This window comes from Bos javanicus, chromosome 2 (assembly GCF_032452875.1).
Source record: "Bos javanicus breed banteng chromosome 2, ARS-OSU_banteng_1.0, whole genome shotgun sequence".
Taxonomy (NCBI): domain Eukaryota; kingdom Metazoa; phylum Chordata; class Mammalia; order Artiodactyla; family Bovidae; genus Bos; species Bos javanicus.
In genome coordinates this window covers 14,540,095-14,551,225 of record NC_083869.1, presented here as the reverse complement: position 1 = coordinate 14,551,225, position 11,131 = coordinate 14,540,095, and the positions used below count along the sequence as shown (strand labels likewise).

The following is an 11,131-nucleotide window of genomic DNA, read 5'->3' as shown; positions in this document are numbered from 1 at the left end:
GTTGAAAGTGTGAACTCTGGAGCTCTTGTCTAGTGTGGTGGAAAAACTGCACGTCTAAATGCTTGGTAGGTATTTAGAATTATCTCCATAATAATTGATTAACATATAGAACAATGATATGTATAGAAATCAACCAGGTATCTTCTTCAAAGGCCAATTAGAGTTTAAAAGTTTTGGATGGGCCCTGAGATCCTTCGTCTCTAAGACGTTCCCAAGTAGGGACCACACTTTCAGTAGCAAAGGTCTGGATGGAATACCACCGGTTATCTGAAAAGGAAAAATTTAAGGTCACATATTAAGCATGGGAAATAATTCCTCCATCCAGAGAAATCAAAGGCACCTCTTCTGCTGTTATACATGATTTCACTGGTCACCCAACCATCCTTGCCCCTGCTGTTGGTCAGTAGAAATTCTGCCCTCTCAGAGTGGTAGCTTTTAGGGACAAATACCTGGAGAGAATAAAGAGTAGGATGGAGTAAAGGTTAGAAAAGGAAGGTAATGGATAATGTGGGTGGAAAAGATAGGACTGATCCTCTCACATTGGCCACAGACAGTGTGCCTACTGGTTTAGGAAGTCACACTCAGACTTCAAATCCAGGGTCCTCAACTTATTAGCTGTGTGAGCTTACACAAATGATTTACCTTCTTCTGTTGTGGTTCCTCATCCAAAGATGGGGATAACACATCCTCAAAGAGCAGTTATAGGGGATAAAAGAGATAATGTAAGAGATAATATAATGCAGCAGTAAGACTGTAACAAGAACTAAATAATTAACTCTTTAATTATTAGAGAGAAAAAACCTATCAGCCTGAGAGGCAAAGGGAGTTCTCCAACCATCACAATTAGTAAGGAAATAATCTAGAAAATTTATTAATGCTACTAAAGGACAAATAGTTCCCCAAAGAGCTTTAAATATGCATGTTGGCCCATATATAGAATTTGTGTCTTAAATATTTGGAATTACCTCTGAAGAAGGGACAGGGATGTAATGTGGAGTATCATTAGGTGTTTGTTTTTTTACTCTAAAGTATATATTTTCATTACTGTTTAAAGCTTGTGCTAAATGCAGGATAAATTTTGTGATATTTAAGGAAAGCAATTAAACAGAGGATGCAAGTCTTAATGTATCTTCCAAAGGAAAGATGTGTTTTATATTCACATTAAACAAAATTAAATTATTTTCAAAATTAAAATGTGACCTTCAAAAACTTTTTGATATTAGGTGGAAATTTATCATGGAATCATATTTAAAGTAGAAAGTTAAGCCTCATGTATCTGATGATTAGATGAATTTTTACATTTTTTCATAGAGAATGCTTTAGCATCATGAAGACACAGCCTAAGCAGTGACACATACTGAGCCAGTTCCTTTTCACTGAGTTAATTAAAACTCTCCAGGTCTTCACCTTGACACTCTTTACTTCTTCTTTTTTTTTTTTTTCTCTAGTGTTACCTTATTCACATTCTTCTTCTTCACAGAACTGTCTTTCCCTCTGTGCTTCTGCCACATCCTATGTAGATGCAGTGGAAAGAAAAAGAGGTCTCTGGTGCCAGAGAGCTCTACAACAAATTCCAGTCTGGAGACCCACATGGCCTTAGACAAGGCTCTGTCTCTGAGACATTATTTCCTTACTCATATTTATACCCACTTTACCGGATGACTGAGGATTAGAGGTAACATTTGTTAAGTGCTTACCTGGAGCTTGTATATAGAAAATAGGCTGTGAATATGAGCTTTGGTTTATTATTTGTTATTGAAATGTCAACTCATGTGCCATCCATTTTTGGAAGCCCTAAAAATAAGGGCAGTGTTTACCTCCTTTACTATCCAGAGGGGGCATTTTATTTGTACCTGATTACTTTATATGTGGCATTTTAGTTATTTATGTGTATAGATTTGCTCCTCTATAAAATAGGAAATTTCTAGACTAATGATTCAGCTTTCCAGAATCCTATATGCACATGCATCTAGCCAGGAGCATGCAAATAATAGGTGCAATAATCCATGTTCAATGAACATTTCTTTCATAGAGTAAAAATCACTTTCTGATAGAACTCATATCAATTTTTAGGATGATGTACTTCTGGTTTTCCCTGATTTCATCAACTTTATAATGCCCTACCAAATCGAATTACATCAGGCACCAAATGGTTCACAATATTTTCCCTCCAGTAAGATTTATTTAACAATCATATATAATAGGAAATATGGAAAATTACAGCAGAATAAAAACACAAGAATTGTAGCTTGTCATGTTAAAAATTAAATAAAAGAGATACTGCTTAAATAAAAAGGCCTATGAAATTGTTAGATATATGTTGGGTAGCTGAAGGTACAATGCTAAGCAAAACATTTAAGGCTCAGGAGTCAAATTTATCCATCCTTCTCTTCAGGATGGATTCAGCACTATGTTGGCAAGAAGGGATGGGCACCACTACCCTCCCTCTGCTGCTGCTGCTGCTGCTAAGTCGCTTCAGTCGTGTCCAACTCTGTGCGACCCCATAGACAGCAGCCCACCAGGCTCCCCTGTCCCTGGGATTCTCCAGGCAAGAACACGGGAGTGGGGTGCCATTGCCTTCTCTGATCCTCCCTCTACCAGAGAAGAGGGAATAAGGACGATACAGAAGAGAGAAGTAAAAACACGAAATGGAAGGAGGGAAAGAGGAAGTGAGACAGAGATATTAGTTTAAAAGGAATAAGTGCATCAACAGCGTGACAACTCTTCTGAAGGGATGGAGCACGTTTTCTTGGATCCCTGGAAGTTCTGTCACAGTGCTTTACAAGTTACATAACCTGGAAAATTAGGTTAAAACCCATATACAGAAAATAATGACTTCATTATACTCTTCTATTGTTTTAGTTACAAAGTCTACATATCTTAAAGCATTAATAGGAACAAAGCGGACATGTTTCCTATGACAGTTCAGAAGCAGTGTTTCAATTTATTTCTCTGTTGAGAGATTCTATACCTTTAATGAAAGACAACTGGCTCAAATAGGAACAATAGTAATTAGACTTCCCAGACAGTCAGGTTCTATTTTAAATGCAGAATATTTTCTAGTTTGTAAATAGCTACCTTAAAAAAGACATTAAAAGCAGTAACTGCAGTTTCTCCATAAATAGAAATAAGAAATCCATTGTTAAAGGACAAAAAGTCACCATGTTGTACATATCTATAAATTTTCCCTGCAACACATCATTATAGATCAATCTTTACTGCTTGCATTTAAAATATCAATTGCATTATAATATCTACGATACAATTCAATTATTTATCTGTGTTCTACATATGCTTCAGGTGAAACAAAAGCTAAGGACCTTATTCACAGAACATTTAAAAGCATCTTATACACAGTCTATGCACAAATATATCTTAAATTAGAATAATGCATACCTAATATGCATATAGAATATGGCTTACACATGAAAAGATATCTAAGTTGTGAGTTATAAAATCCCACTACTTAGACTTAAAAGCTTCTGATTGCATCCATTTCTAAAATATTGCTTAGCATTGTGGAACCCAGGGAAGAAGCAGGTGCAACAGAAAACTCATTATGATGGACATATCCACCTTCACTTTCTTCTTTAATTGATGACTACTCTTGATCTTTTCCATCTAATTTCTACCTTTCACAAAAACAAATTCCTTTAGTCTCACAATCATTGAAGAGTTTGTACGGTGAAAATTACAACACCTACTTGGGCTTGACCTTTCTTGGCAGCTAATAACAAATAAAGGTAGTTCTTCAATTTGGAACAAAGGCAAGGCTCTGCACATGCTCAGGCAAAACATGACAAGGAAGCAGTCTCCAATGGCTGCAGTTCGTTTGTTTGTAGTAAAATTATAAATCACATCAAATAATGCTCTCTGTGCAGAAGAGTGTGGGCTTCCATTTTCACAGACATTTTTGAGCGCGCGCACATACACACACACACAGACACACACTTCTTGTCCCTTATCCCTTGACCTGTAATATATTTTGTTACATCCTGATGGGATTAACACCCCAGAAGGCAAATCCCACTCTCAGTTCTAGTGTCTGTCTCCAACAAGGGCTGGAGGTTCTTGTCATCTTGGTCATAGGTCTTGCGTGACTTGCATTGTGATGACCCCCACGTGGGTGATGCTTTCGTGCTTTGCAATAACAGTGGTGGATGCAGGCTGGTTCACTGCTTTCGGGAACAGGATTCGCTGTGGTTTCCCAGCTTGAGAGTTACAATGAAGAGTTCATCAGGTCACAGAGTCAGGGCTCTGATGCTTCATTGTTGTCTTAGGACTTCGACTACAACTTCTGAGCAGCCCGTCTTCTCACTTGGTTCCCATGTATTTAAAACAACAAGGACAATCTAAATAGCCTCAGAGCTGCAAAAATATTTTTCTGTAATTTTGTTTTTGCTTTCCTTTTACTTAGAAGCTTGAAAGTTTTGTAGTTACAGCACTCTGTGTAAAAGAAAGCGAGAAAGTAAAATTTTAAAGTGCCTCAAGTACATATATTGCATAGTCACCTATGTAATAACTGGGTTCAAAGTGATAAAAATTTGAAAATGTCCAACTTTTGCCTTAAAATTTCTCTGGTTTGATTGAAGAAGGCCAAATTGTGGAGAAAGAGCAATGACAGAAGCACTGGCCAAAATCTGTGATAGCAACTTTGAGTGTATTTATGTGGCTAGAATTACTAGCTCAAAATTTATGTTTGTCTCTTATATGAGTTCATAAAATGGCCTGTTCTGAGTGTGTGTTGAAAGAGGAGAAAAAGATTTGTGAAAAATTGAGGGTTTAGAATATTTTAGTGCTGTTTTCATTATCCTGAAATAAAATCCAAATGAAAAGGAAGATCATGTTTTAGTCATACATAGGCATCAATTATTGTGTGGCAATTTCATGTTGGACTTTACTGACCTCACAAAAATAAGAGATTTATCAGAAAATGATAGATATTCTTTTTATATCAGTTGGAATTTCTCTTCCTATCTCTTTTGTGTGTATGTGTGTGTGTGTGTCTAAAGTTTGGATGGAGGTTATGGAGAGAAATTGTCGTTAACTAATACAAGTTCAGTTCAGCTCAGTTCAGTCACTCAGTCATGTCCGACTCTTTGCGACCCCATGAACTGCAGTATGCCAGGCCTCCCTGTCCATCACCAACTCCCGGAGCCTACCCAAATTCACGTCCATTGAGTCGGTGATGCCATCCAACCATCTCATCCTCTGTCATCCCCTTCTCCTCCTGCCCTCAATCTTTCCCAGCATCAAGGTCTTTTCAAATGAGTCAGCTCTTTGCATCAGGTGGCCAAAGTATTGGAGTTTCAATACAAGACAATATCTTAAAAAAATTTAATATGGAGCTGGTTTTTAAAATTTCTATGCAGTTTGTGATTTGATTTCTATCCAGATTTCATATGCAAACTATTAAGCACAGTCACAACTCTGGAACTGTTGAAGGACTAAGTATGATTTCATCACAGTGCCTGACACTGACAGTGGCTATTAGTGAAACTATTAGTATCGATTAAAGAATCTTACAACTGACTCAAGAATACTGGGAAATGCTTCATCTTAAAAGCGAGCCACATTTTTTTCTTTTTTTTGTAATGCAAGATTCTCTTTATTGTGATGCTCATTAGAAACCGTCTGTAAAACACTGTAGTGGTGACAGCTGCAACCATGCTAAGGCACTTTCATTATATTAAAAAAAGGCGGGGTTGGGAGTTCTGTTCATTCATTTGTGACAGCCATGGGGACCTGAATTCAGAGTTTTTTATGCATATGTAGCTTTTATATGTCTTCATGATTTCTTGTGAATTTGTTTCCTAAAAAAAAAAAAAATGCCTTCTTTGCCATAAGTAAGTCTAAATGCAGCATATACAAAACAGTTATGGCTAATCACATTTTAACTTCATCGATTTAAAGCAACATTTGAGGTGCTACTAATAACATCTCAAAGACTTGATATGGTACCTGCAGCATTTTTTCTTGCCTCTACCATCAAGCCAATAGCAAGACTCATTTTTACACTTTTTAAACAGACATTAGCATCATTCCCAGAGCTGGTAATCTGGTAGATCAAAGGTGAGCCCTAGAAGCCGAATTTTTAAAAAGATAATCATTGATGCAATGTCCATGGATTTTAGCAAATACTGATGTTGTTTTATAATATGTACTTGCCTTGTTATTATCACCCAATGTAAGCACTCATATTTCCTACATGAAGTAGAAAAGGAAACTGGTATAAAACATTCATATTTCTTGTATGAAGTAGTAGAAGAAAACAGAATTAAACCTCCTCATAGGCTACAGCTTATTATTTTTAAAGGACTAAAAGGTCTCAGTAAATATAATTTTTATTGCTGAGTAAGTCAAGAATCCTTTGAAAAGGTAAACTTAGACATAAATATTTAAAGCTTACCTGTTAAGGGTGTGCCTCAGAAAACAGAGAATTAAAAGAAAAGAATCCAAAAGACATTTAAATAAGATAACTTTGTTTCTAATGATACTCTCCAAACCATCCCAATTCAGAAATAAAATTTTCATCTAAAAAATACAATTACCTCCCATCCTTAGAATGAAAGACGTCTTTAAGGTGTTTCAGACCTATGAATGTGTTTCAGCATGTTTTTCTTCAGCATTTACTAGATCTGAGTTCTTATGGGGATCAGGTTCACCTGAAAAATAAGCACGCAAACAGCAAATAAACAAAAGCAAAATAGACCTGAGGGGAGAAAACCTAATTAGGTCAGGAAACTGAAGCAATCAGTAAAACTCTGAAGACTAGATTTTATAGTGGATCTGTGGCACATTTCTTCAAAAATACCAAATACTTTCTTTTCAGCCTGTGGATTGATAGAGTATACAAGTCATCTTCTGGTGGTTATACAAGTTTATGAAGTTGAAATTTAATCTGGGGATACAGAAATGAAACAGATGAGACACGTTCAAGCATCTATTAAATCAAACATAAAAATTATGCATGTTTTTCCCAAATATTTTAAATTGAAATATATTCTTTCAAACAAACCCTCTAATGTTCATTGTCTTATATCACACATTGCTTAGTGGCTATGAATTTTAAAAAAATGAGTATAAGAGAATGTAATGTTTAAGATACATCATCTGCCAAAACAAACAAATGGAATTTATAATCTTAGGATCACTCAGCTTCTATATAAACTTTGAAAAAAAAGTAGCATGGAAAATGTTCCAACATTTCTAGAGAGGCTGCAGAGAATCTATAAAAAAATAGAAACATAGAGCAAAATGTACAGATAAAAGAGAATTATTATGTGAGAAAGTTAAAAATTAGCAGAAGTTAGTTTTTGAGTCAATTACTCAAAATACTTTGATATTTCAGAAAATAGTCATAGTCACATATGACAGAATGTTATTTAAATCTAAAATTTGAAAATATGTTGACAAACTTTGCACCAACTGATTTTGAGATTGTTTTTCCAAGATATATTGTAAGACTGCATTGTCTCAACTGCAATAGATTTTTACTGAGTTCATAAAATTAGTGAACATACAGAACTTATGGAGTATTATCACAAAGCAAAAGTATTTTGTCCTTTACTCTCTTTAAAATATACTTAGCAGGGGAAACTTATCTTCTGTCCCAGGTTCAATCTTTTAGGTAGTATCAGGACTTTTCCAATCATTCTTAGATAATAAAAACATCGTGTGATCACATTAAATTGCCAGTGTCTTAGGTCTAGTCACACACAATATACATCAACCTTAAAACAGATAAAACTTCTTCCCAACCTTGGATTTGTTGCAGAGCCTAGAAATTGTGGTGATGGGGGGTGGGGGAGGAGAGCTTGATTGATGTTTCTATCTTTCTTTCTTCTTTTAAGCTCAAGCAGGCAGGATTTATTAAGCAAGCAACAAGCAGTGTTGTTTGTCCTCTGTCAACTGACTACCTTGGAACCCTGAGCTGGAGCAAGAGAGGGAAGACTAAGACTACCATTGTAGGATGGCTTTGGATTCACTAGACCTGGCCGGTGTATAGAGCTGACTACTTTGTGAGCACATTCATGGGCTCTCCAGGGACCTCTTGCCAAGGACCATGGCTGGAGACTTCTCACAACCTTGGCATGGACACATGTTCCTTTACAATGTCCACAGCCCCTTGAAATGTGTTAGTACACCTCCAGATTCTGTCTCCTGAGGCCCTATCATGCTTCCAAATACAGATATGCTACATTCAGTTCACATTAAACATTCCTTAGGCCTTTATTCCTATTAATTAGTTCAGGAAAGGCTGAAATCTACATAGCTTCCTCTCCTTCAGCTTATCTGTCACCTTCAAACCTTTTATATCTCTCACATAAGATACAGATTCCATTCCCAATATCCCCTTTACTTCTAGCTCTCCAAGGTTGAAACTATCTTCCTTTGATTTGAGGTGAAGAGGGAAGAATTTCTATACCTTTCCCAATAGCCGAGAATGCATTAAAGAACGCTTCCTCACAAATCCTATTCTAACCATCAACAACCTGACCTTTTCAATTATTTGAATTGGGTGATGGTTATAGGTACCTTATAATTGACTTTTGGATCTTCTTTGAAATTTCTGCTTCCCAAGTTAATGTGTTTCTGACATTTATCATCTAGTCTTGTCTTAAACTATTGATTTAAATCTTGCTACTTATGACTAGATTAGAACAGAACAAAATAGAATAGAACATAAAAAATAGAATAGAACAGAGTGGAAAAAATGGATTGAATTAAAAGAAAGAAATATAAGTAATTAAGTAATCCTCTCAAAATTTTTGAGAACCTTTTACAGTGGACAAAAGACACTGAGATTTACCAATAATCAAATGCTCTTATTTCTACTGGATAAAGAGCTCACCAGTAAAAAAAAAAAAAAAAATGGAAGAGGAGTAAAATAACAAATGGTTAAAAACACAGCATTACAAAAATGTTACATAGACTACACCCAAGAGTAATTCCATACACACAATTAGGAAAGTAGCAATTTAAAACTGTGACCAACCCAAGACAAGACTTTTGTAGCCCTGGGGGGGAAAAATGTGTTCCTTTAAACTGTAAAATTCCAGATGTTTCCAGGGGCACATACATAACATTACCAGTCAATTGAATGTCAGCCAGAATGCTTAGGAAAATACTGAATTCAGGTCTTCAGCATATTCAAATCATATTACTTTTAGTTAATAAATCTTTAGTTATAGAAGGCTTTACAACTAACTTGGATAATACTCCTTGAAAGTGACTCTTAGGCTTTCATAAAAAGAGAAAGCCATATCACTCTGAGATATGAGATAGCATTCTGTCAGAAAAGAAGAAATTATTTGCATTTTTCAATTCATCGCATTCATTGATTTTAGATAAATCCATCACATTTTAGATCATCTTCATGACCAAAGAGTGGTCTGTATAAAAGACCTTCTAAGAAACATCCTTATAATGCAAGGTCCCACACAGTTTGAATCGTCCCCTCTTTTAGTTTGGTGAAACCTATGATTTCCTTAAAATAAAATTCATAAATAAATGAAATACAAAGAATTTCATTTATATTAAATATAATTATCAACATCTTCAAGTAATCCTTAAGATATGATACAGTAACATGTGTTTCTTCATTAATTCATTAAATAACAAGGTCTTGCTGCAGGTCTATCATCTATATAATTCTGAAATAGTAAGATCAAAGGATATATAAAGTTCTTCATGAATTTAAATGTTATGAAAATATTGATGATTCTCTTGGTGACGGGCTTTACCAGTGGCTCAGAAGGTAAAGAATCTTCCTGCAATACAGGAGACCTGGGTTTGATCCCTGGGTCAGGAAGATCCCCTGGAGAAGGAACTGTTAACCTACTCCAGTTTACTTGCATGAAAAATCCCAAGGACAGAGGAGCCTGGGACAGTCCATGGGATTGAAAAGAATCGGATATGACTAAGTGACTAAGTACATTGGTGACAAACACAAATATCACAAATGTTACTCTGTGTATTGTTGCTTACAAATAAAGAAAATCCTAAATTTTAGTTACAGGTTAGTAAAAAAAATCACTCTCCAAATGTATAGACTGCATCTATATCACCTGGGTTAAAATCTTTGACCTAGTCTAACTTCATGTCATGGGTAAGAATCAGTCCCAGAAATCAAGTGATTTCCTTCAGTGCAGACCACAAATATTAATAGATAAACTGAAGTCAAAATTATTTCCTTTCAAGTTACTATTATTTCAACAAAACCCATAAAGTGATCTTGGAACTTCATTTTAGTAAAGAGATTTGCAAGTTAACATACATAGAAAGCTACACCTTAGGAGTGAATGCAATGGGTTTGCTCAAGACAAGTGCATAGAAGCTCTTTTGATAGCCAGGAAAAAGGTAGCGCAAGTAAGGAAACATAATTCTGTTCATCTCAGAGAGCTTTTAGGTGTCATCTAAATGTTGAAATTTGAAGAAAGTAATTGGTAAAAGGATGGAAATACAGTTTTTGCTTTATAAACAGTCTAAAATCGATGGGGTGTAGGGAGAGGATAGTGCTCATAGGAGGGACAGACCTACCCAAATAAACAGAAATCCTCTAAATTTAGCTAATCTAAACTCAGCCTGCAATCTGAGCTCACTATTATATTAGTAACTCTAATATAATACATTAGCCTCATAGATAATAAAAACAATACTTGCAAGGAATAAGGCAAGGCACATGATCAGCTGGGTCTGAGAGACTCCAGCCATCCAGTTATGGTCTTGTTGAACTCTTCTTTAAAAAACAATCTGCATCCCAAAACAATGAATTTCACCTTTTTCTCAAGCGCACATGGAACCTTCTCCAGGATAGATCACATCCTGGGCCATAAAGCTAGCCTTGGTAAATTCAAAAAAATAGAAATCATTCCAAGCATTTTTTCTGACCACAATGCAGTAAGATTAGATCTCAATTACAGGAGAAAAACTATTAAAAATTCCAACATATGGAGGCTGAACAACACGCTGCTGAATAACCAACAAATCACAGAAGAAATCAAAAAAGAAATCAAAATTTGCATAGAAATGAATGAAAATGAAAACACAACAACCCAAAACCTGTGGGACACGGTAAAAGCAGTCCTAAGGGGAAAGTTCATAGCAATACAGGCACACCTCAAGAAAC

The 11,131-nt window shown here is 35.6% G+C and overlaps 1 protein-coding gene across 4 annotated transcripts in view; it reads right to left on the bottom strand.

The window, feature by feature from the left end:
* Window positions 1–2,924: 2,924 nt before the first annotated feature.
* The window catches only part of PDE1A (phosphodiesterase 1A), a 395,792-nt gene continuing 387,585 nt past the window's right edge, over window positions 2,925–11,131 (bottom strand). For 2 of the 4 annotated variants that reach the window (XM_061433600.1, XM_061433646.1), the window contains 2 exons: window positions 6,552–6,665; window positions 2,925–4,446 (listed from right to left, as the gene is read on the bottom strand). In XM_061433600.1, the coding sequence (XP_061289584.1) occupies window positions 6,595–6,665 (71 nt within the window). In that variant the 3' untranslated portion in view covers window positions 2,925–4,446; window positions 6,552–6,594. Of the gene's footprint in view, window positions 5,814–6,551; window positions 6,666–11,131 lie in introns of all 4 variants that reach the window. The other 2 variants (XM_061433657.1, XM_061433611.1) reach the window with 2 other exon arrangements.